Consider the following 25893-nt stretch of genomic DNA (forward strand, 5'->3'; position numbering starts at 1 on the left):
GTCTCACTAACAAAACCCTACAATTATTATGCTGTAGGTAACTGATAAAGCATATACTGACTACTTCTTGTGCTTGCCAAATCAAATATTTAAGTGGTTAAACTAATCTTATTGCATACGATAACTATAAATTTTCAGCGAGTTGATACTTAATGGTTATTATATATCTATAATTACAATTTATTTTCTAGCTAAGTAATTTGTTAATATATCTATTAACATGCACGTTTAAGATTTCGCGTAATTTAATTCGACTAAAAGTATGAATGGCGCTGTTGGTTACGTATATAAAATAATGCAAGAAATGGCGACTCTTTCAAGAGACACATCACCGTGCACGCGATAATGCGGGCTGCTACAGATAAGTTAATTAAAATAACATTAAAGAAGTCGTAGATGGCGCGTATATATTCGCAAGTTCCATCTGTTCCACTACACAAAAATAATGTAACAGTCGTTTTAACCTTACGCTATAATTGTTTTTAAATTTTCTCATCTGCTGACTCTGCTGACACGATTCCACGTGACTCGTGAGGCCCAAAAATGCTGAAGATGCGCAATAAGTACACTGACAGTTCACATGAATAATATAATACATGAAACATGAGTCAATATATTTAGTTTTAATTTAATGGGTTACTTTACTATAACTCACTCGTCATAATTATTATTCTCGTCTCACATACTCACTCCCAAAGCAACAGTTTAGAAAAAAACGCACTATCCTAAACCTTTGATGAGGATCTGACAGGAGCTAGCTAAGCTAACAGAGACTAGTGCATAATAATTTAATATTTATAAAGGCACTTATGATGTATAAGGATTGTAGGTTTCTTCTCTCTTTTGCCCTTTGAGAGTAACTGTACTTTTGTTAAGACTACTACTGTAATTACAAAAAAATATAATTTTTATCCCTATTTATCCTCACCTATCAATTTAAACACACTTAACACTACTGCTGGCAACTGTTTCGTACTGGCATTTTTTAAATAGGAATGAAAATGTTCAAGTACCATACTAAGGGTACCTTTATGCAAAGATTTTCTTTGTTTTCTAGCTAACTTTTCCTAGGTTCAGATACAGGATATTCAGCTTTGGACAAACGGAAATTGTCTGTGAAATATTTACTATTAGTTCGAATTTGACTATTGAAATTCAAACAGTTAAATATATTTTTAGCTGCGGCCTTGGCTAAAAGTAACACGGACATTAACAACTAATTACTTATGTCAATTCGTACCGCAGAAATATATCGAAAAGAACGAAATGGAGTTAGTTCGAAAATATATAAATGTACATATATTTTATAACTGTATGTATGCATGCATGTTTTCCTTTGAACACTGTTTTTTGTCCTGGAGAACTTCCGAATTATATGCTGATTCTACGTCGCAAAGGCTACAAATAGGTCATTCGATTATAAACATATTGATAAACATTGAATTGTGGTAAGATTTAATTCAAATCAAATTGACATGGAAACATTGGACTATTACAATACTGCACTCATCAAGCTACGTCTATTTCATACATATACATCATTTCTATAACTAAGACAATTTTTCCGGTACATTTCATAAAACACTTTTAGTACAGTTTGATTCAACTCGCATTTTTTTTAATGTTCCATGCTATGACCAATTAGTTTGAATGTTTAGAGAAGCTATTGGATAAAATAATAATAACTTAATCTATGATTAGATAGTGGATCTACATACACTGATAGTACCTATTTAATTACGTCATACTATCTTATGTCAAAACATGTACATTATTCATAAAAGTACCTATGAATTAAAAAAAATATTATTTATGTTTATAAAATTGTGTAAGCTGTAGGATGTTGGTATTCGCTTTGTGGTCGGAATACATTTTGAACATGTAAAAAAAATCAATTCAATTTTTAAATCTATAAATTAACATGTGTTTTTACTTTAAGTTTTAAACATTAAACTTCAACTACAGTTAGAATTTACAGGAAATCAATATCAGGTAAATAGGGGTGTATAGTGTCTACCCAACATAAAAAAACATGACAAGGGGTCTACGACACAAAAAAGTTCAGAGAACTCTGGTTTAAATCTTCCAAGTAAATTTCTAACGCCATAATGTGAGAGATTTTTGTGCATAAAGCGAACATATTTAAGTATTAAGATTTTCATGTAAATCTGTACAATTTGATATCTTTTGTTAATGTGACAGAAAGCATTTCTTTTGCAAATAGTTTTGGCCTCAATTATAGCTAGAATTAAGCTACTTTGATTCTAAGTAAAAAACCTGTCTAAGCACTAAACCTAAAAAAAATCCTTGTCGTACAATGAATAACTATATCATTTTAAATAGTAATATCACGTTTATTTCCGTTATAATTTTTAAAATTCATATATTAAATAGATTAAAAATATAATTACCCTGAACAGATCAATTCCTATATCGCCCTAAATCGATTTCAAATTTTAAAAATTGAATGCTTGCAGTGGCGATATGAGTGGTAGGAATCAATATCATTATCATATCAACACATATCCAATAAAATTATTTTAGCAAAACAAAGTCGTATTTGTCTGCTTTTGACTTCTTTTAGAAGTATTGAGTATAATGAGGGCAGCCTTATTATTTTAAAAAGAAACATGTAGTCGTACTATTTTTTTTAAGAACAGACCGATTTCGACCCAATGGAAGGAAGTGAAGGAAGTGATGGCAGTGAAATACCGTTTTGCCTTGCTGAGCTCACTAATCTTCTTGGAGGCCCAAATGACCGCAAAACTGAACGTCGATCGATACTTTTTAAGAACTATTAAGAATTACTTAAGTTATATTACATCAGTCCTTGAAGAGAAAAATCTTCATATTCTTTCCCGCGTAATAAATATAAAGCTTGGTAAAGTCTGTTTCGTCCATTTATCGTCTTAAATTACACGTCTTTGTGTAAAGTTTTTTTTAACGCTTTTAGAACGTTTAGAAACATTTCGGCCAAATTTTTTACAAACAATCGAAATAGATACCTTATATAAGCATCAATGATAATACCTACTACCATAATCAATATTCTTAATTAAGAGTTGAGATCAGTCATGTCAAAATTCAATACGTTATATATATTTCGCATAAAATGGACAAATTTATCAAATTATGTACAAAAGGGACAAAACATTCAATAGTTATTTGATTTTTATGATAAAGGTTTATTTGTATGTTTATGATAAAGTGGATCAGTGTTTCCTTGTCAACTAATTAGGTAAATATTAAAAATTCAGTATTTTTTTGGTACAATTATTTCTTATATCTAAGGATGTTTAATAATCTACTCTATAACTGTCAACAGAGTCGAAGATTCATAGAAAGATTTCTTTAATCTCGATATTGAAATGGATTTTTTCCTTGATACACGTCAAAAGTAATGCTGTATCAATCTTGCTTTGACAGTTAAAGTAATCTTGCTCTGTGGGAAATATGTCGTCGTCGCTATCGTCCTTCTTCTTCATTACTAGACTCCTGAACCAAAGGTGGCGAAGAAGCTTCTGGAAAAAATTACCATTTTTTTAAAATTATTTCAGTGTGTACGAAATGAAATCCGGCGTAGTGGTGATATGAGTATATTTTTAAAACTGTCAAAAATGTCAAATGTCATTGTTTCAAAACTTGTTTTCGTGTCGTTATTATGTATATGAAGATGATACTGTTGAACTTTAATGACAACACAAATAATAAAGATCGTAATTTATTAATAATAACAATTTAAAAATATTATTTTATATTTCTGCATTTGTTTAGCCAAACAAAGTCAAGCTTATTTGGCTTCCCTCTCGAATTATTATTGCGCCGGACATCAAGCCCGGAGAACACAGTTAGAACAAAGATACCAATTCAACCATGGAAGGATATTAAACGATGGACAGATCCCAACTTTCGATACTGTTACAGGCAACCGACGTCTAAAAAGCTACATCGACGTTACGTTAAGCACTGAGGATCTGCTTGATAATATTGAAGATTGGAAAGTAAATACGTCGCTAATTTCGTCAGACCATAACAGAATAACCTTCCAAATCAACTAGAGAAGACAAGTCATAACTGCTCGAAACTGGCATGAGGGTATCCCGGGATGGGCTATCCGCCATGTTCCTTGAGCACAGATCACAGCTGGAAAAATTCTGCGGCAAGATTGTCAGCCATGTCACTGACAAAAATAGCACGAGAGTAAACGCGGGTAGTGCCGGGCAGCGGGTCCCGACTCGCCCATAAATATTATGACGATATTTCAGTAGTCGCCCGGGCCCCGCGGGGAACGCCAACCCTCTTAGTTAAGAATGTCCCTTTTTAGGAAAGGGGAGATTTCGACACTCCCCTACTGCTTAGCTACTCGGTCGCATATCTGCCTGATTGCGTGCCTGATAGGCTAGGATTTAGGGGTCTCCGTAAAATAATAAAAAACATGGATTTCTTTTTTTTTTATAGAAAAACTGCCCAGCAAGCAGGAGGCTCACCTGATGTTAACTGATACCGCCGCTCATCGACATTTTCAATGCTAGAGGGTACGTGAAAATCTAAAAATAAAACTTTCCGCTAAAATGTTTGTATAAAAATTACCTCCAGATTTCTGTGTACAACTCGAGGTCTGCTCTGCTTCGCGGCGTTTTCTAAAACGTTTAATAATCACTATAATTTTTATCAATATTAGACAAGCCTCAAATAATAATAGGTCAAGTCTATATAACTCTCAAAATAAATGTGAAATATTGTGTGCCTTACAATAATTTAACCATACTGCAAGTGAAATACCCTATATTGTTGTTACCATGGTAACCATATTTATTATCTATTTGTAATCTAAGGTTTAATTGCAAAATATTTCAATACTGAACTTGTTTAATTAGTCTAAGGGCCTATTTCACAATGTATGGATAAAGTGCCAAATAGCTATGCAACACATAAATTGTCCGAAAGATAAAAGTTCCGAATAAGATACTTCGCGTTTCATGACAAATAGCGCTAACTGACAGTCGTGAAACGCAAAAATACTGTTTATCCTACCAATAAGTAGTAAATAGCTTATTTGGAACTTATCCAGACATTGTGAAACAGGCCCTAAGGAGTATAATCAAAAGCAAGTGCTGGGTAAGTGTAGACATTTCTTTTATGTCTGGCATAGGCTAATAACCTTGCCTGTTAAGAAAAAATAAATGATCACAAAACAGTAGTATTTTGTATAAATACAGTATACTATACTGTATTTATATGGTAGATTTTCAATAATATTATCCTATACTGAGTATAGGATAATAATATTATCCTATACTCAGTATAGGTATATTAATGAAAATCTACCAATGTTTTTTTTTATAACCGTAAGGGCATTTTATTTCCATACCACTTTATTAATACCACACTAAAACTTAACTTTTGATCTTAAAAAAAAGGTTCCTTATTATATAATTTACATACATAAATAAACACTATAATATGTTCTCAATCCAATCAACAACATCCTGCATTGATTTAATTAAATTAAATTTATGTTCTGTGCAAAGAATTTATGATGATCAATCATATGATGAAAAGGTAGAGAAACTTTGTAAACCTTGTTTGTCTTTATACTGCATTCCTAGAAAGCCTTACGCCTTTTAAGGAAAACCTTACCTTTTCTCCGACTCCTTTAACTTCTTTTGTACTAATGTCCAAAGGTTGTTTTCTTCTTCTTTTGTCTCATTAAATTCAACAAATTTCTCATAATATGAATTTGCTACCTTTGAAGGAACAAATGTATTGGTTTTAAGAATTTCGGGAGATGCTTTCGAAGTATCTGGACTTTTACTTGACTTATTCAATACTGTTTTCTTCTTAAACATACTTGATGCCATACTACTATCATATACAATAGGTTTTAGTCCATTTTGCGATTTTTCAGTAGTAATATTTTGCTTAATATTTTCAGTTTTTAATTTATTTTTTAAAGGTATGGGTTTGTATTTGCTTGTTTCTCTTAGATTTAAAGATTCTTCTTGTGCTTTAATAATAGACTCAATTGCGGCATTACGGGTTTTCTTTCTTGCAGTGCTTTTCTGCTCCGGTACATCTCTATCTGAGGCATCTCCAGAAGATTTGGGCACAAAGACTTTAGATAATGGATTTAGTTTTACGATTTCAACAGGTTGACTCTCAGTTGTCACATCATAATCATTTACCTAGAAATAAAAAGTATTTAGTTTACCTATCTCATCTATAATTTTAGTTTTTATTAAAGAGACTATATATGTTGTAATGATAACAAGAAACCTACATTCAAAATCTAATGTTAAAAAGTTTGTCAAATGTGGAAAACAATTGAACTTACCATTTCCAGCATTTGCATAATCATTTGTAAATCTGGGCCTTTACTAAAATCTGTTGTTGCACTAGCATCTCTAAATTGGTATTCCAAATCATTTTCTGAAAAATATTATAATAAACCTAATGTTTATTTTTCTTTATGTGCACACTTTATCAGTACTGCAAGTTATAGAATATTAAAAGTAAAGGGAATAATCTAATTGACTCTTCATAAAAATGGGAAGTCATAAAAGGAAATATTAAAGTGTTTGTGTTCTGTGTATTGGTTTAGAACACTTTCATATTGTTTGTTTTTTTTACTTTTATTAAGGTAAGTTTTGGAGAAAAACTTAAGAATGTCTAGTGTTTTATTTTCCAGCAGGGGGCAATGAAGAGATTGCTCACTTTTGTAAATTTGAGTCTAATCTATTATTACATTTTTAGTCTTTGTACTCGTATGTTTTTGCAAGTGCCATTAAATATAATAAATACCTTCGTCATATTCTCTTGTGGGTGTTTCGTGGTATAGCAAAGGGTCAGTTATTGCTATAGGAGCCCCTCCTTGAGCTCTCGCAAGGTCCCGATAAAGGGCGTCTTTCGATGTCCAGGATTCATCGTTCATATTTATTATTTACTGAAATGAAGTATATTGTGGAATATATGTAAATACTAAAATTATGCCCTGTTCATCTGTCATCATAAATCGCACTCAGAATAATAACAACTAACAAAACCGAAAACTTGCACTAGCACTAAGCGCTGCGCTAAAGTACTCACATATTATCAAATGTTTTTCTTTTTTTAGGCTTAACAGCAAACATAAATGAAATTGAAGAAAAATTGAAGTCATTAAAACCCGTTTTTTTTAATAAATATTATAAAAAACACAGATATCTACAACTTACATCTTACAAGTCTCTACAGTAGCAGAACTCTAAAGAAAACAAAAATGTCAATATGCTGAAATAGCTGTCAAATCATTTTTTCTTCTTGAACTATTAAATTTTTGACAGTGCTCAAGTAGAAAAACTAGTTCTAAAGATTGTGGGCCTGTTTCACAATGTATGGATAAAGTGCCAATTAGCTATACAACACATAAATTATTCGAAAGGTAAAAGTTCTCCGATTAAGATACTTGGCATTTCATGACAAATAGCGCTATCTGACAGTCGTGAAACGCAAAAATACTGCTTATCCTACAAATAAGTAACAAATAGCTTATTTGGAACTTATCCGGACATTGTGAAACAGGCCCAAATTAAAAAAAAGATTTGTCCTCTACCAGCAGGAGGCATGGTGAAATAGGAGCACGCACTTACATTCTCGTGAGAACAACACGCAAATACATAGTAGAAACAACTAATATCACCGCATACACGAATTTCAGTCACGAGTAGCACCCTTCATGAGTATGACGATTGACGCATGGCCAGCCATCGGCCCCCTCGCCATATTTTAGAGAGAGAGACAACCCGACGCATGGACGCCGCCATAAGCAATGATATTTAAGCGAGCATGATGATCCTTGAAATGTGGACTTGGCTACACAAGAATATAGTAAAAATTAGTAGATGTCGACGATCGCCCCATAGTCTGACGATGCAGCCGAGAGATTCAGTCGCGTTCAAGGGCCGATCCAGCTTTGACGCCAGGAGGGGGTCATATAGTCGTGGTCAAGTCAAGAACTTAAACCTACGTTTGCCATCATACAAAGTTATTATATTATATTAATTAAATATTAAAGATATGTAGTTACATAAAATCTGGATGGTGACAAAATATTGAAATAAAATCATTATGTTGTAAGGTGGACACTTAAGTCCTGGAACCAACTCAGGAGGGGGTCATGACCCCCATGACCCGCTCCTCTGAATCCACCCTAGGTCGCGTTACCTCTTCATACTGAATCAGTTCATATCCAAGCACTAGGTTAGTTTTATTAATATTAATTCATATTATAGTAGCAATCAGTTTTACTTTAATGTACGATTTAAATTAATTATTGACAACATTTGTGTCTGACTAGGGATTTTGTTGAAAAAACGTATGCAATTGCCTTGAAAAGAATTAGGTACTCGTTTTATGCAGCCTTGTGGTTGGTACGCTAGTTTTGTCTTTATTACGAGTACGGTACTCGGAGTACCTACATTAATTATGGAAGCTACAATTATTTTTAAAGATATCTATATTTTTTCGCACATACAGAATATTCTCATAAATGTATTGACTTGCCAAAGTCAAAATATATAATTCATTAATCTTCCTTCGAACTGACTCCCGTGGGGCTTTTGCACTACAAATACCGAATTAATGTCAGCGGCATTATCTCACAAAACAACATCATATTATGACGTTATATTACTGTGAAAATAGCTGAAATAAACGAGCTTTGCTGTGTTCTTATCCGTAAGATCGCGTATCTTTTTCACTGCGAAGGCTGCAGAACTTGCCTATTCGAAAGTTCTTCTATGTATCGGCCCACTGAAGTTTACAATCTAAAGTAATTCCCAAGAACACCGCATTATCAACAAAGTCTATTTCCTCGTCTTAAATTATTGTTGGAGAATAACTACTTTTTACATTAATAATAAAAATACGTATTTTAGAACTCACCTGAAAACTTACGAATTTCAGTCACAGAATCTACGTATTTTTAATCAAATCGTAAAATTTTGCACAATCCAAATCCATTAGGGTGAATAGACATAATATATACTTAAGTAGATAAAAAAAACAATTTTGTCAATGACTTCAAAAAAAAGAGCAGGTTCTCAATTTCACTGTATATTTGGTTTTGTTCCCTCATAGCTTTCGATTGGATGAACCAATTTTGATGATTTAAATTTGGTCTTGTTCTGACAATTTGAAGGCGATGGAATGAACATTAAAAAAACACTCGTTATTTTTATTATTATCCAGTTTTACTTACCCTACCCTCAACATTTCATTCATTAAAAAATTTCGTAGATTTTCGAACTTTTTCTATACAATTATTACTAAATCTACGTACATAATTTTACATGTACAACAATAAATCCGAGTTGGAAGCACTGAATAAAACGGTTTATTAAGTAAACGTGATTATCCTTATAAGAATAGATAAAATCGTAGAGAAACTATGAAAATCATAACATTTGCGATGCTAAATTATGTATCTCATGTTTGTAAAATAGTTCAATTAAAATCTCTACAGTAAAATACTACAAAAAAATATAACTTACAGAATATTTTGAATTTCTACAAAGAGCGTTATACACTTGTACTAAGTGTATAACTCTCTTCTGTGGTTGTTAATAACAGATGCGTGATTGCAAATGCCTCCTACATTATAAAAACATTTGATTTAAAACCTTAGTTAGACCAAACGAATCTGAAGTCAACAGTGATTTCCTTGCTAAGTCTGTTTTAAATTTAAAAATTGGAAAATCCCCGTGTTTTGTAAAGAAAATTAAATGTATACAATTTTTGATAAATCATCAACAACATAGTATAAAACAAAGTCGCTTTCTCTGTCCCTATGTCCCTTTGTATGTTTAAATCATTGAAACTACGCAACGGATTTCGATGCGGTTTTTTTACTAGATAGTGTGATTCAAGAGGAAGGTTTATATGTATAATAACATCCATTAAATAGTGGAGAAGTACTGTTGTTTTTGAGGTTTCTAATGTGATGTCGTAAATAATTACATTTTTTCCGCTTACATTGCAAACGCAGGCTGAAGCCTACGAGTTTTATCAAAATAATGTACTCTAAGTATTGTACACATTGAAAAGGTCTACAGAAAAGTCCGTGATGGTATATGTCTATCTCTGATGGATAACCCACAATAACTTTTTTTTGTCATTTACTTTTTACAATAATGGTTTTTATGACAAGTAATCGAAGCGATTTTAACCAATACAGCATTAATCCCTAACCAATTAAATACCTTGAATACATTGTTCATTTAATATAGATCTATACAGCCCATTACAGCTTATGTATATGTAGTAGCGATCGAACGCGTATAATATTATCGGAGCTTTCCAGCGACGGAAATAACAATACATAATAAAACTGCTTTTCATCAGCATTGCACCCGTGCGAAGCTGGAGTGGGTCACTAGTTGAATAATAAAAGAACTAAAAGTTGTCTAAAAGTTTCTATATATTTCACCTAAAACATATACATTTGAAGAAATTCAGCACCAAATAACAGCACCTTCACAAAACTTGCACAATTTAAATAATATTCCATTTTAAGAATTTTACCTAGATAATCTATATATGCATTTAAAATTAAATTAAAAAAGGACAAATTAAAATCTTAATGATATATTAAATAAGTCTAATATTCAACAACTACAGTATTTTAATACAATTGTTTGTATAAGTTAAATCAATTTCATTGTTCAATTCCATTAAAATTGTTATTATTCATTTAAAATACATTCATAATTTACTAATTTCTTTTACAAATAATTAATTTATTAATCAGTTCTATTATAATAATATAACATATATCCTTATAAGAGGCCTTTTCACTAGTGACATGATTCAGAGTGTTAAGTAATCCAATATATTTTGACATATGGCAGTCATACTTAGTGCTAAGTCTCGAATCTGACAGTGACATGACACATAAAAAAATAATATATATGTATATAATATTGATAGTGCAGTCTACTATTTTAGGCGCAATATTTGAATTATAATGTTAACAAAAATTTACAATATATATTTAGTTTATTCATAACATATTATGCAATTTTTTCGACAAGAGAACCAGAGGGTTAAACGGTAATTGATCAATTATTCATTCTCAAATATTGTATACTTTTTTATTTATTTAAAGTATCAAGTGATTTGGCACTACTGGCACCTCAAATTGCACTATGGTTCTCTAATCGCACAGACTGTACCAATGTTAAGGTAAGACTATCTTTAATTGCATATCATTTAAGAATTCACTTTAAAAAACAAAAGATGAAACTGTATTTTGACTATGGCAGACACAGCAGTAGATACGCTTTTGTATGTCAGTTTCAGTATTTTTCATTCTGACTTTTCGAAACCATTGTTAATATATATTTTACTAATCATTTCACCTGAGTCCATATAATCCTGTCTTTAACTTTGTAAATAGGACCATACGCCACCACCATTAACTAGTATATCGTTGTAAGTTTTTATCATAAAGAGCTATTATAGGACTTTTTTTTAATTTCTTCGTCTTTTGCCTTAAGGTCCCTTTCTAGTTTGGACCATATGTCCATAGATGCATGCTCCCTCTGATTTATTATTTTTGTAAATTTTTCAGACAGTTCATTTGCTATGATAGTTGGGGAGAAATTGTTGACTTTCAATTCCTCACTAGAAACCGTATTGATTGATGTATTGCTCTCGGCTGACTTTTTAGTTTTTTTTTTAAATGTTATAGGTCCTAAATACAAAGACTTTTTTTGAATTTCGGGTGCTCCATTGAGCCAGTTATCAACTCTTTCAACAGATTTTTTGATAACTTCTTTAGTAGGTGTGTCAGTGATATCATCATTTTCATTCTTCATGAATGCATCAGCTGTCACAACATTCACATTTGCAGTTGGTTGTGTGCTTAGTTTTAATATCCCCGCGATAGCGTCATTGCGTTCCCGCCTAGTTTTCTCACAAGTAGTTTGTGTGGTTCCTATTTTAGATAATAATTTCTTTTGAATTTTTTTCTTTTCTTCATCATGAAGATTTTTTAAATAATGTATATTTCTAATATCACAGTTTGGATCAGTCTTAATTAGAAGGTCAGAATTGTCTATTGATTGCCTTGATGATTTCTTGGATATAAACTCAGAAACATTAGGGTTGAGTTTACTTATTATAACTGTTCCATTATTTGTATAATCTAGTTTGTGTCCTGGATTTTGTTCAGGATCAACCTAAAAATTAAAGACATCAATGCAAATTAGGTAAAAGTTACTTGTATGATGGGAGAATATATGGTGGGGAAACTAATTATTCTTCAATTCATATACATAATTATGATGTGAATAACATACAAATACATAAATATACCAACCATACTTGATAGGGTGGGATATTTGGTTGGAGACTGGATGTAAGTAATTTGTATTAATAGATCACAAAAAACTGAATATGGGAACAAGATAAAAAATATAGGCAATATAAAAAGAAGTTTGCATTACAGTTTTTCTATAAAGCCTTTACCTATACCCTGTAGAAACCTTTAAATAGCAGGCTAATTTACAAAATCGGATGATTCAATCTGTGTTATTAACTGAGTCAAAAGAAAGTCTTATCATACTTACCATTCTTAGCATTTTAGTGATTCCTAAAAGATCTGGTTGTACTATAGGGGATTCTGCTCTCTGAAGATGTTGATTCCCTTCACCTTCAACATCTGAAAATACAAATGTAGGTAAATACTAATAAGTACTTATGCTAAAAGAAACTAATATTAAACAAACTTTTACTCCCTACTGGCTAGTTGATATTATGGCAAGTAATTAGTGCTTAAATCATAAAATTGTTAAGTTATCTCTACATATCTATCATTAATAGTGCTACTATAATATTAAATGATATAATAATATTATGAAGCTATTGCTAGTGCATAAGACAAAGAATATTTTTATAATGCATACTTAGAAATTTTATTTGGAACACAATAGTATAAATATCCATATTGCTGACAACATATTTTTGGTTTAAATTATGATTGAAAAATAAGCAAAAATGTTTTAGCATTATGAATTCTTTTTCTATCTTTGGCTTTATTTTCTTCTGGTTCTTTTTTCAGTTTTTAGCATAAAACTTCTTCTTTTGCATGCAATGATTAGTGAGAATAATATTCATTATAATAATAATTTCATAGATTGTTTAGGTTATTGCTCATATTTTTAATAGATATATTTTAAAGGTAAGTTTACCACAAATTGTAGTTATATGTATTATAAAAAAACTTAATATATTATTGGAAAAACTTACCCTTATTTTCTATTGGGGGTTTTTCATTATATTCCAATGGCTTACCAAACTGAATGGGTATTCTACCTTGTGCAAGTATCAAATCATTGTGAATGCTGTGTTTGTCCAACCATAAATCCATTTCAAAGAAAGAAAAATAGTAAAATGTATAATGTTTTTTTTTGTAAGCTGAAACATAAATACACAGCTTAAACCAAGGAGTGAAAATAAAATTTTACTATGAAAATAACTATTATGCTTACTTAACTTCTTTAAATATTGCATGGTGCAAATGGGCAAAAGGCTCATCTGATGTTAAGTGATACATCTGCCCATGAACTCACATTACCTGAAGGTACACAAGTGTGATGCCGGCCTTTTAAGAATTGGTACGCTATTTTTTGAAGGGCTAGTGGTGGTATGTTTAAATTACAACTCAAGCAGCATAAATTACTCCAAATCTCACGGAGGTTTTCGAATCAAGGTCCCCTGAGACTCCTACATACTCAGTATAATCAAATTCAAGTTATTGAATTATAAACCCAACCCTAGAATATATTTATCCCACTTCATTTACTTCACACATTTGTAATATTTATCAAAACTCACCTGAACATACAGTGTACCGAAATCTAATCCAACAATTGGTAGTGCAGAACTTCAGTAACCACCTACTCTTAAAAAGCAAGTTTTTCTTCACGCATTAGTGTCAATTGATTTAATATTTAGTATTAACATTAGCCTAAATAAAATTAATGAACATAATAATATGTTCAACTGTCCTCAGAGTTCGGACTTTCATTAATTATTATTTTGACAGTTGAGTGTTGACTTTTTTAATTTTATTTGCCGGATACAAAGTCATTGGCTTTTTTTTATTTTTATTTATTAGCCTGATACAAAGCCCATTGGCAATCCATTTTTTTTTAAATTTATTTATTAGTCGGATACATTGGCAAGTTTAGTGTGAAAAACTTAAAGTAAAAACACATTTAAAGAAAACACTTTTTTAACGATGATGTATGCAGAAACCCTACATATTTTAGTCGATACGTTGGTATCGACTATCCGGGGAAATAAATACAGATAATACAACATTTTCTACAGCTGTGATACTTTTTGATATTTAACCTTTTACCTTAACCTTACCTTTGTCTTCAGTGACCGTGAACACACACGCTGTAAAGCACGCGAAACGTCGGTTAAATTTAAATTATGTTTAAATAATTATAAGTTTACAGTAATACATAACTTTAATCCGTTAAAAAAGTGTTTGCTTTAAATGTGTAAATGTTATGTTAATAAAAGACAATACTATGTAAAAACACAATATGTTAATTTATACATTTATTAATTTAATTTTTACAAGTTAACTCATAAAGCGAATACCAACACCCTACAACTTACACAATTTTATAAAGATATATAGTACATATTTTTTTGCTTCAATTTAGTTCCAAAATCAGGAAATATGCAATAGCAAAAAAAACTGTACTAGGCGTGTTTTTGATATTTCCCCTAAAAAAACCTCTAAATATTCATTCCCACTATTCTGTCTCTAACTCGGTTGAGAAACCCCTAAATATAGGGGGAAATGCCGTGATCTGGCAACACTGCTATAGTGGTCAACACTCCAGTTGGAGATAGTCTTGGTGACATACCCCTAATTTGATTTCTCCCCTGAAATCCCCTAGGATACCCTCATCAGAGTTGAGAAACCCCTAAATCTAGAGAGAAATCCCCACTAAAGCGGTAGCCTTTATAATAATCTGTAATAGTTGACTTTTTTAAATATATTTGCCTTTAGGGCAGGCTTAATTCATACGATCATACCGTCACTGACATAGTTAATTTTACAAAAAATTACAAACAAACCAAAATGTTAAACCAACCACAAAATCAAGTTTAACTTACAGTTGTACGTCTCTACAGGGATGGCCTGCCTAGTGTCTACCACATAAAATGGGCTTATAGACAAAATAATGAATATTACAAATTGGAAGTATTTATTTTATTTTATGGCAATAGTTAATAGTTTATGACGGATGTATTTTAAATGAAATGAAATTATGACCACTATTCCATTAGTGTCCACTATTACTTCTAGCGAAGTAATAGTGGACACTAATGGAATAGTGTTCTGTGCCACTTTCATTATAAACTCTATGATATGCTGATATTCTGTGGTTGTAATTTTTTTGTAGTCAATAAATAAATAATGTAATTTGGAATATCTTCAAATCCGGTAAATTAAACCAAATAGTTGTTAGTTAACATAAAGTGATACATGTTAGTATGAGCGACGAAAAGGCTGAAGATGTATCTCAGAGTGATTCTCAAGTAGAATATTCCAAAGAGAATGGTGATGGTTCTAAAACTGATAAAGTTAAAGGTATAGCGCCTATGTATAATACCTAAATATTTTGTATATTTAATTATAGGCCTTTATCTAAGTGTACCAATAGAAACTACAAAATATTCTTAAATTCTTAATTAATATCTGTTTCGTATTTAATTCCTGTTAAAATGGCCTTATAACTTTCTAGTTGACATACTTCTGAAAGCGACAGGAAATGCCCCCATTATGAAAAAGAAAAAATGGGCAGTAGATGCAGAGAAACCAATTGGCTGGATTGTGGAATTTGTAAGAAAGTATTTAAAATTAGAAGCTGATGAAAAACTAGTAAGTTATTCTTTATAATAATTTTAGGCTGATATACCTTTATTCAAATGCATAAGGAAAATTCCTTTAATACCTGGTCAGTGTAAATTGTAATGTAAATTGGTTAGACCAATCTCATATGTCTGCTCTATATGAACTTATTGGTCATTAACTTATTGGCCATTGGTCAAAAACTTTTACAGGGTTAAGTATTTTTACTTTCCTAGTAGGTATATTTTTAAATAAAATGTGATTTAAAGCTTCATTCTCTATGCAATCTGTCTATTTATAATATATTGAAAATAAGTTTTATATTTAATGCACGTAATTAATTACTTTTCAGTTCCTGTATGTTAACCAAACATTTGCACCATCCCCAGACCAAATAATAAAAAATCTGTATGAGTGTTTTGGAACAGATGGCAAATTAGTGTTACACTATTGTAAAAGCCAAGCTTGGGGATGATTGTATCAAATTTGAATGCAATCCAAATAAAAAAAAACTGCATCACATGCTTAGGTTGTAGCGAAGGTTTACTTGGCTACTGTAAATAAATCTATAATGTTCATTTTGTTATAATATATATGTATTACCTAAGATAATATGCATATTCTCAAAATATATTAGCAAAACACATTTATCTGCTTTGAGGGTCACCTGTTCAAGAAAATAATCTTTATTAGGTTATTTGATTTTGATATTCCTTGATATCAAAATCAAAGCAGTAATGTCTAGTTATACATTATAAATGGCCAACCGAAAGCACAATTATCTTTCTTAAATTTATGTTACTTAATACTGGTAAATGCATTTAATTTCATAAAGTTTGTATTTTCATTTAAATTAAAAAACTTATCATGGTCATGATAACTACTCTTTTAATTCAGTTATTTATTTAGAATGTGTCCAGCTCAAGTACCAAATAAAAGACAGACATGTTTGATATTATACTATTTGATGCTTGACATTGTTCAGATACTCGAAATAAATGTGCTTCACATCAACCATCTCCTTGTAGTTAAATGTTTCCTTGAAATTCAATTACGCCAAAACTGTACCATTGTTTATTATTAGTATTAACCATAGTCATTCATGTTCATCGTTCAAACATTTTCCTTTAAATAATATTTCTTTGTATGTATCAATGCTACCTTCATGCTTAGGACTCACGAATCGATTTGCACCCGCGCTCGCTGCGGTGGCGGTTTGGAGTTTTATTTTCAAAATTCACGAGACCGGAGTTTTGTGCGGTTACGCAGCCGCCGTGGTTGCGATTATCGCCTGCAAACTTGGTGTTGGATTATCGCAACACGGGCGGTTGCAAGACGGGCGGTTTAACGATCTGTTGAATTCAAAACCAGAAGCGGGTTGTTGCGTTATACTTACCTCACAGAAGAATTAAAAAAAGAAGGCCTAAAAGATTCTTGATGCATCCACTGATTGCGGAACGAGATCTTTATGGATTATTTGTTACTCTTATTAATGAGTTAAAGAAGGATGAAGAAAAGTTCTTTAATTATTTTCGAATGCCGTGTGAATGTTTATTTAGAACGGATCAGAAACAAAAAAACAGAAACTGCTCTTCAAAAGCAACATACATATGCGAGATCCTAAATCACCACAGGAAATGTAGACGGTAACTGGCCCGCGGAAGCAACCCGCCGGTACAATGTGATCGCCGGTGCCCGCAAACAATCGTTCACGCGGAGAGCGTAAAACGCGTCTTGAAATGTGATTTTTTTTTTATAAAATCTGTATTCTACAAAGGCTGCGGGCCCGCAACCATCGAGGGAGCTGGTGCAAACCGCTTCGTGAGTCCTTAGCCTCATAGTTTTGTAAGAAAATGAAGTCATGGTTTATATTTGTTGGTACATGTTAGCCATAGAAACACACCTAATAATCAATGACATAAACAAAGATTTGTCTGGACCATATAATAAGGTTACAGAAATTGTGTTAATATTATATAAGGGTGATATAATACATAAAAAATCATAGTTTTAATGAATATAAGCTGGTCATTAGGTAAGAAAAGTTCTATATCATTGAAAATTAATTTTATATAATAAAAAAATAGTAAATATCAGGCATTTCATTTTTGATCACTACTCCCGCTAACATATTTTTATATATGCTATAGCTTTTTTATATAAATATAATTGTCTGTGGCAATGAGCCCTTCTCTCGAAGCCTATGGGCTCTCGAGCATTATATATGTATTTATTTTTTTGTATAGGAGACCACAATAAAGGACTCTTTATTAAATATAATTAATACGCTTTGGCCTTTGCGATGAAGTTATATTGTTAATTTAAAAATGTCAGTTGTGTAACAACTGTATTCAGCAAATATTGTAAATAATCATAAAAGTATACATTAAACCATGTTAAAAAGTTTCTATATTATGTACGAATTGATCTTGATTATAGTACGATAAAATATTAAAAATAATGTTTATATAATTGATAAAATCTACTCAGCAGCGACAGTACCCTAAGCTTATCCGGTAGCGCCCAAAAAAATTATGAGCGTTTTTTGAAGTTCGCTCAAAAAATCTTATCTTATCGTGAGAAGTTGCGTGAATAGCTTATAATAGAATTGATCATATGGAGCAAGGTCTTAGAGAAAAATTATTTCGCGGATTGTAAGTACTACTCTTGAGATATAATTCCAAAGCGTGTTTCACAAACGGCTATGTTGGGTTCGCGTATTATAGTTGAGATTCGCGCACGCATCCGTATCGCTGTATGTTCGTGACATCTAGTGAACCAACCAGATACAAACATAATGTGATATAGAACATTAGAGCATATTGATTTCTTTGTATTTCCGCTACTTTGGTTCTAATTCTATAATAGTCAAGTATGTTTTCGTCAATGTCGTTAACATGGCTAGATATTATACATAATTACGTGACGGAAAGGAGATCCCCAAAGGAATCAATCGACTGAATTAAAATTCCAATTTTCATGGTAGTAACTTTATTAATTTCAATTAAAAATAACAATACATAATAATTTACTATATTCTATCACAAATTCAGACCTATCGTTTCCACTTGGTGGCCATCTTTTCACTGGTAAAAAAGAAAATATTAATAACAGATCTTTTCTATTAATTTACACTAACGTAAGCACCAATTAGTATTCAAATGTTTAAAAAAATGTATAGAGCGGATATTGCAAAACTTCCAACACTATAATCTCTATTCCAAACTCCCGTAGCGATAACATTTTTATGATACTAAACATTAATATTTTTCGGAAAAAATGTTTTGCTTTTGTGTAATACCCGCTATTATACAATATTAATTTCTCTCGCAGTACATTATTAATGTCCGTAAAACTGAATTAGACGCTGCATTGCAGGTTAATAAAAATAAATTAAAAAAAAAAACATTAATACTATAATTGACTATCATTAAGATTCGTAATATTCACGATTAAATGTATCGTAAAGCGGATAGTAAAGTACAATTATTATCAGCAGCAAAGACTAGAATTTCCTTAGATATTAAGCTAATGAATAAAACATTTAGTTAAAAATTAACAAGCTGCACAATACTAACATCACTCTAAAATTGAGATGTCTAAAACTAGTCAAACATTTTACGATTTTTCATTTGACACAGCAGATTTAAAAAAAATATCTTTACATATATAAATCTTCTCGGCTCGTGTAATGAAACTCCTGCTAACTGTACCGACTATGCTCAATTTTTTGTGTCGATTCGAGAATGATTTAGATTAACGACTACATGATTTTTTTTGTATTTCATAAGTGTACAGAACATATAGAGGTGTACTCAAAAATCATCTATCAAAAATCTACCCAAAAAAATTTCTTATGCAGTAGCATACTTTCCATTTCACAATTTCAAATTAGTTTCATTGTTATAAAAAATAAACGTTATATTTTAGTTCTTGCTTTCTGAAACAGTTTCAAAGTCAACATTTTTGTTTTAAATCTGCGGCATCTCATACTTGAAAATACTAATATTGAGCAGTCACTTTCAATGACTTACGTCAATATGGAGAAATCCGAAATTAAGGGATTATTGTAGCATTGCAGGTTCGTCAAGTAAGGTCTCGAGTTGTTTGACGTCGGTGACAGGCAACGAGCACGCGTAACGTCGGCAAACGTACGCACGAGGCACGTCTACGTTGCGACTGCGACTCAACACTGCTAATGAAATAAAAATCATTAAACGTATTCAATAAATTACAACATTCATTAATGTATAATAGATAACAAAATAACATTTATTACTAAGGAAACACACAAAATAATAATAATCAAAAAAAATAGTATGAAAGAAAAAATAATAAGGTACATTTTATGTGTGTATTGTGGGCGTGTTGTGGTTGTAACTGGCCTAGTCAAGCCAGGAAGGCCAGGGCTAACTTTATATTTATATTATTTTTTAATATTATTCGTAGCGCGTTCTCTGTTTCCAATTAACGGTCGGCGGTATTACATTCTGCCAATTAGTAAGTTTATCATTAAAACTGTTATTGAGAGTTTAAGAGTACGGATTCATTTTCCAGCGAAGCAACAATAGTTTCAGATTGGTTCAAACGGCTGATTACCTATGGACTTTAAAATTTACCAAAGAGAATTAGAAATGCGTCCTGTGATTGGCTTATCAGACTATAAAATAGAGAGTGTGGATAAAAATCTATTTTCTTAAGATGTCTCTGTTATAATCACCGCATATAAAAAAAACAATGCTGAACCCACTAGACAAAGACTGCCCTTTATGAAAACTTGCCTTACACAGTTTATTGTTTTTTTTGATAGATAAAAAAAAACTTTTCAAGAATTTTACTTTTTTTAAGGTTAATATTTGGGCCCACTTCAATAAAAATATTTTTTATTTTATTTTGCTTCCTCTATCTATCTGTTTATTATATGTACCTGGTGTTTCATTGGGATCGGTGAGAGCGAGCACGCGGCCCGGCAACAAACGCGAACGCACAACACGCACTAACTCCAACGTACGAGGGTCTGAACGTCGACCTGATATCAACACCTGGAATAAGATAATTAAATTAACGTTTCTCTAAGTATTGTTAACGGACTAAACTCACGCTATTTACAAAACATTTCGTACAGACAAGTCATATTTAGATTTATGCGTTTTTAAAATTTTAAAATCAGTAGAAATTTCCTGTCCTAGATTGTAACGGTTGAGAAATTGCTAATATAATATCGTAATGACACATTGGAAAGGCATAAACATTTTCATATGGAGGATTTCATAGGATTAGAGACCAAACGTTATAAAATTATGAATATATAATAATATTTCTGACAAGTTCATACAAAAGAACATTTTTTCATTTTTTATACCTGAGTTGGAGAATCGTTAAACAGCATCAACGCCGATACCATCTCAGGCAGGGCATTAGGTGTATCACTCAGTCGTTGTGAAAAAGCCAAAAGTAATTTCTTTGCCATATCGCGTTCCTTCTGGCCGCCCTCCGGCGCCGGACTCTTGTCCGCATATACCGCAAGCCGTAACAAATTGTGACAGGCGACACTGTTACCTGCTGGCTCTGCACTATCCTGATCTGGATAATTTTGTATTTGTATCGTATTAAAATCCACCTAGACCATTATTGAGACAAACTTATATATGTATTACGCTTAAGCGTGCGCATTTGACACTGTCGTAAGGTGAAGGGAATAGGGAAACCGGCATGCCTAAGACCCACAAGGTCAACGGGGTAAATCAAGCATATAAGGCTGATCACCTGCCCATTAAAAAAAACAAATGCTGCGGCCAAGACTCTAAAGGTCCGTTCTGAATAGCTGATTTAAAAAAAAATAATGGATACCCACATCTCAAAACATTTTGAATCGATTGATGGAACTCAGACTGTTACCGTAACTGGAATATACCTAATTAGTAACACGTCGTTATCTCGAGAGATTAGTGGACACAAATACAGATATGAAATCTAGGACATGTGCTTAGAAGCTTATTACTCATACTCAAAAATATTCCAACAATATCATATGCACAGGGCAGTTTCATAAAACTATTATTTAAAAATATCGCATAACTAACGACAACATAACTCTCGTCTATAAATTTCTGTTACAAATACCTTCTTTTAATCTTATTATAACACTATCATCTTCATCGGAGCATGTATAGTATCCACCAACATCAGGGTCCCAGAATAAATCGTTTTGTTTCTGCTGCAAATCCCTTGCCCAATTCAGCCATTCCATATCGAGAGATGCTTCATATAAGTCAAGCAGACCGCGGATAAGGAACGCGTAATCGTCCAAAAATCCTTTTATTGGCACTTCCCTAAAACATATGATTATAACAAAAATATGTTTTACATATTAATAAATTATGCACTACTTTAAATAATTGTAAAATTGTTTTTATTAATCGCATACAGGACTGGCGTCAACCGAATTATCATACTCGGAGCATGGATTCCAACGGCGGATCTAGGGGGGGTCATGATCCCCCCCTGAGCCGGATCCAGGACTTAGGTGGACCACTAATTGTACATAATGATTTTATTTCAATATTTTGTCACTATCCAGATTTTATGTAACTACGTATCTTCAATATTTAATTAATTTTATATAATATAATATAATGACTTTATATGTCAAACATATAAGTTCTTGACTTGACCACGACTATGTGACCCCCTCCTGGTGCCAAAGCTGGATCCGCTTTTTAATCAAAGGGGAGCTACCTAAACCACAGCAAAGAAGAATACCTTGTAGAACTGATTCAGCAAAATTTTACAAACTAATCAGCTCCGATGTAGATAAACCAATGGTACCAACAAACATTGATGTACAGGACTTAGATAAAGATGCTTATATAACCTAACGTCGCTACTCCTAACAAGCTATGAGGTGTGTCCCATCACCATGCTACACTGATCAAAATATATTTAAATACTTATGCACAAAAGATGTTTGTAGCCATTCTAATACTATTTTCAATGTATAATTATATAATTGGTATAAGTAGGTCTGTTACTTACCCAGAAGTGATGCTTCCATCTTCATCCTTATAACAGGAATGTAATAGACTTTTGCTGTCTGTGCAATAAAAGTTCTGTTTAATAAAATTTGCAGTTTTTATAGCATCATCCACATAACTCTTATCCTCTAAGCCCTGACCAGCTCTTGCCAACCCAGATATCATTAAGCCATTCCAAGAACATAAAAATTTACTATCCAAATGAGGCCTTGGTCTTTTCTGTTGGACTTCATAAAGAATTTCTCGACAAGTTGAAATCACCTTCCTAAATTGCACTTTTGTTAAGTCAAATTTTTCCATTGTCTCTTCCTCACTTCCATATATAATAAGGACATTTTTATTATCAAACTCTCCTTTGTGCCCTACACCTGGAGAAACATTTCCATCCTCTTCAACATTGTAGTAATGACAAAATATGTCCAAATATGAATGATCTGCAATTAGTTTGTCTGAGAGTAGATTTTTTAGTTCATCATACTCCCAGACATAGAAAGCTCCTTCTTCTTTATGCTGTGTACCAAAGGATGGGTAAGAGTCTGCATCTTCAGCACTGTAATAACCACCATGTTCATGCCTTAGATCAGTGTTGACATACTTTATAATATCACGAACAACATCTGCAAAGAAGTCATCTTTTGTGGCAAGATAGGCATCAGTATATGCAACAGCTAACTGAGCTTGATCATACAACATTTTCTCAAAATGAGGTACTTGCCAATGGTTATCAGTAGAATATCTTGCAAATCCACTAGAAATATGATCATGAATACCACCTTTAGCCATTTTAGTTAAAGTGTGAAGGCACATATTTAAGCACTCTTTACCTTTTGGGTCATATTTGTCTCTAGCATAGTAATGAAAGAGAAAGTTGAATGCTGGTACATGGGGAAATTTTGGTGCTGTACCAAATCCACCAAACTCAGGCTCATATATAGAAATATATTTATCTACACACCTCATCCATGTTACTTCACCAGGTAGGGAATTATTAATATCTAGTTTTGTTGCATTCTTTATGTGTTCTATTACACTGTCACCCATGTCCATTAACATTTTACTGTTTTGCCTCCATTTATCTGCCATTATACGTAAGAGTGTTTTAAAACCTGGATAACCAAAGCGATCTTCAGGTGGATAATAAGTGCCACCTTTAATTGGTTTAAGTTCTGGTGTCAAAAAAACACTCATAGGCCAACCCCCTGACCCTGTTGTGGCCATAACAAAAAGCATGTAAAGTCGATCAAGATCTGGCCTTTCTTCACGATCAAGCTTAATATTTATGAAATTTTCATTCATTATTTTAGCAATTTCTTCATTTTCAAAAGATTCTTTTTCCATTACATGACACCAATGACATGTAGAGTAGCCAACGGAAAGAAAAATGAGCTTATTTTGTTGTTTTGCTTTATCAAGAGCTTCTTGGCACCAAGGATACCAATTTACAGGATTATTAGCATGCTGTAATAAGTATGGAGATTTTTCATTCCCTAGTTTATTTGTAAATTTTGACTTATCTGGAAGGTTTTGCTCTGTGGTTGGAGCTGACATTTTAATTATATTATCACAAAGTCCTCTTAAATTGGTTGGTTGATTTAAATTATTATTGAACAATGTTGATATCCTAAAGTAGAAAAATATTAGATTTAAATAAATCAATACAAATTGTTTTAAGTTTATCACTTCAAGATTTAGACTTTCATAAAAAAATGTCATTACTGACAAATTTAACAGACCATATTAAAGACTTTTTATAATTCAATCAATAAAGGTTTTTTTCTTACTTTTATTACTATTTGACAGTAGTAGTACAGTTAAGTTAAGTTTAAAAGAGGATTATTCCTAGAATACACTAATATTAATTAAATAACGTAAGTTATATCTACCCTTACTACGTACCTTATAGTCCAGCAAAAATCCCTTTGATTACAGATTTGATTTGGTAGAAATATTTCTTTATTATTCTGCGTAGTACCAAAACTTTTGAGCTTACTATCATTTAAAGATAACCGTCGCAACAACGAGGTAGCGCGATTATAAGGCATAATATTAATTTTTTGTAGGAAATAAAATTAACGCACAAAATAAAATACTGACTCCATATTATTAATTATTATTTTGATTTCGAACATGAGATTTGACAAATTAAACTGAAATCAAAGTAGGTATGTCAAATGCAGACTTGGCAGCTTACGACAGTTTACTTTTTTGACTTTGACTGAAAACGACAGTCGTACGTTTTCTTGTTACTTAAATGTTTTTTACATAATGTAAAAGATCCGGGTGGGAGAAACATTATTATGGGAGATTACAAATTTCGAAATCATTATTGAATTGCTCTTTATGTGCAAACATTAATGTTCCTACGAAATTTTCACATAAACAGATTAGATAAAAATGGTGATAGTATTTATTATTAATTCTAATTTCAGTGTTAAATCACTATTTACTTAAGCCTTATATGTTAAAAGTGAGTCCACAAGAACGGTCTACTTTTACTTCAGTTCTTGTAGTTTATGTAAAAAATCCTCATAATCGGTCAATTTACATTAGAAGGACATAAATGTGTTTATTGCATTAATTTAGAACCATAATATTGCGTTGTTGGGAAGTTTTATGACATTGGACGCTCTATGATAGGTTTTATATAGGTTATTATGTCGTTCAACTTTGCTATTTTAATAATTTAAGGCGCTTTTAAGTATTATATTGTGTATAATCAAATTCTTTAATCTTATATAAAAAATATAACCTAAAGATAATTACCACTATCGTACCCCTATATAGATATAGGATATATACATTAAAATTTATTAAAATACGGTCTGGCTTAAAAATACATAATCTGCTTAACAGTTTTATTAAATCTCTCAAGCGACTATTACACTGCATAACTGGTAATTAAATTTTCTGAGACAACGATTTAATTTCCAGTGACATTCC

The 25893-nt window shown here is 31.8% G+C and overlaps 4 protein-coding genes across 7 annotated transcripts; 1 reads left to right on the top strand and 3 right to left on the bottom strand.

The window, feature by feature from the left end:
- Window positions 1-1432: 1432 nt before the first annotated feature.
- On the bottom strand, window positions 1433-7299 carry LOC111002837. 3 transcript variants are annotated; one of them, XM_045629231.1, is made up of 6 exons: window positions 7215-7299; window positions 6802-6943; window positions 6335-6429; window positions 5641-6185; window positions 4591-4640; window positions 1433-3521 (listed from the first exon to the last, which is right to left on the bottom strand). In XM_045629231.1, the coding sequence occupies exons 2-6, from the start codon at window positions 6929-6931 to the stop codon at window positions 3466-3468; spliced, it is 876 nt and encodes a 291-aa protein (XP_045485187.1). In that variant the 5' UTR covers window positions 6932-6943; window positions 7215-7299; the 3' UTR covers window positions 1433-3465. The 3 variants fall into 3 exon arrangements, with proteins under 3 accessions (XP_045485187.1, XP_022128784.2, XP_022128787.2); XM_022273092.2 differs by having other exon boundaries at window positions 7087-7224; XM_022273095.2 differs by lacking the exon at window positions 7215-7299 and having other exon boundaries at window positions 1433-3518; window positions 6802-7028.
- Window positions 7300-11115: 3816 nt separating this feature from the next.
- Window positions 11116-14090, bottom strand: LOC111002859. Its single transcript, XM_022273123.2, has 4 exons — window positions 13876-14090; window positions 13288-13455; window positions 12609-12700; window positions 11116-12218 (listed from the first exon to the last, which is right to left on the bottom strand). Exons 2-4 carry the CDS (start codon window positions 13406-13408, stop codon window positions 11481-11483), a joined length of 951 nt encoding a protein of 316 aa, XP_022128815.2. The 5' UTR covers window positions 13409-13455; window positions 13876-14090; the 3' UTR covers window positions 11116-11480.
- Window positions 14091-15435: 1345 nt separating this feature from the next.
- Window positions 15436-17522, top strand: LOC111002829 (autophagy protein 12-like). The gene is made up of 3 exons (XM_022273081.2): window positions 15436-15658; window positions 15813-15949; window positions 16272-17522. Exons 1-3 carry the CDS (start codon window positions 15562-15564, stop codon window positions 16392-16394), a joined length of 357 nt encoding a protein of 118 aa, XP_022128773.1. The 5' UTR covers window positions 15436-15561; the 3' UTR covers window positions 16395-17522.
- Window positions 17523-18893: 1371 nt separating this feature from the next.
- On the bottom strand, window positions 18894-25114 carry LOC111002838 (spermatogenesis-associated protein 20). Of its 2 annotated transcripts, none has more exons than XM_022273097.2 (6): window positions 24850-25114; window positions 22955-24574; window positions 22043-22251; window positions 21282-21502; window positions 20847-20961; window positions 18894-20111 (listed from the first exon to the last, which is right to left on the bottom strand). In XM_022273097.2, the coding sequence occupies exons 1-6, from the start codon at window positions 24993-24995 to the stop codon at window positions 19984-19986; spliced, it is 2439 nt and encodes an 812-aa protein (XP_022128789.2). In that variant the 5' UTR covers window positions 24996-25114; the 3' UTR covers window positions 18894-19983. The 2 variants fall into 2 exon arrangements, with proteins under 2 accessions (XP_022128789.2, XP_022128788.2); XM_022273096.2 differs by having other exon boundaries at window positions 18894-20114; window positions 24850-25113.
- Between the last annotated feature and the right edge of the window lie 779 nt (window positions 25115-25893).

This window comes from Pieris rapae, chromosome 8 (assembly GCF_905147795.1).
Source record: "Pieris rapae chromosome 8, ilPieRapa1.1, whole genome shotgun sequence".
NCBI lineage: Eukaryota > Metazoa > Arthropoda > Insecta > Lepidoptera > Pieridae > Pieris > Pieris rapae.

Bases quoted from the DNA above. Each gene is read 5' to 3' on its own strand.
- LOC111002837 (XM_045629231.1), bottom strand. From the start codon at position 6,931: ATGAACGATGAATCCTGGACATCGAAAGACGCCCTTTATCGGGACCTT. The intron at 6,186-6,334 runs GTAAGTTCAATT...TTTTATTTCTAG, and splicing joins TTATGCAAATGCTGGAAATG to GTAAATGATTATGATGTGAC. The intron at 3,522-4,590 runs GTAATTTTTATA...AATTTTTTCCAG, and splicing joins TTGTACACAGAAATCTGGAG to AAGCTTCTTCGCCACCTTTG.
- LOC111002859 (XM_022273123.2), bottom strand. From the start codon at position 13,408: ATGGATTTATGGTTGGACAAACACAGCATTCACAATGATTTGATACTT. The intron at 12,701-13,287 runs GTAAGTTTTTCC...TTGTATTTTCAG, and splicing joins ACCCCCAATAGAAAATAAGG to ATGTTGAAGGTGAAGGGAAT. The intron at 12,219-12,608 runs GTAAGTATGATA...TTTAATTTTTAG, and splicing joins TCACTAAAATGCTAAGAATG to GTTGATCCTGAACAAAATCC.
- LOC111002829 (XM_022273081.2), top strand. From the start codon at position 15,562: ATGAGCGACGAAAAGGCTGAAGATGTATCTCAGAGTGATTCTCAAGTA. The intron at 15,659-15,812 runs GTATAGCGCCTA...ATAACTTTCTAG, and splicing joins TAAAACTGATAAAGTTAAAG to TTGACATACTTCTGAAAGCG. The intron at 15,950-16,271 runs GTAAGTTATTCT...ATTACTTTTCAG, and splicing joins TAGAAGCTGATGAAAAACTA to TTCCTGTATGTTAACCAAAC.
- LOC111002838 (XM_022273096.2), bottom strand. From the start codon at position 24,995: ATGCCTTATAATCGCGCTACCTCGTTGTTGCGACGGTTATCTTTAAAT. The intron at 24,575-24,849 runs GTACGTAGTAAG...TTTCTACTTTAG, and splicing joins GATTTTTGCTGGACTATAAG to GATATCAACATTGTTCAATA. The intron at 22,252-22,954 runs GTAAGTAACAGA...CATATGTTTTAG, and splicing joins GATGGAAGCATCACTTCTGG to GGAAGTGCCAATAAAAGGAT.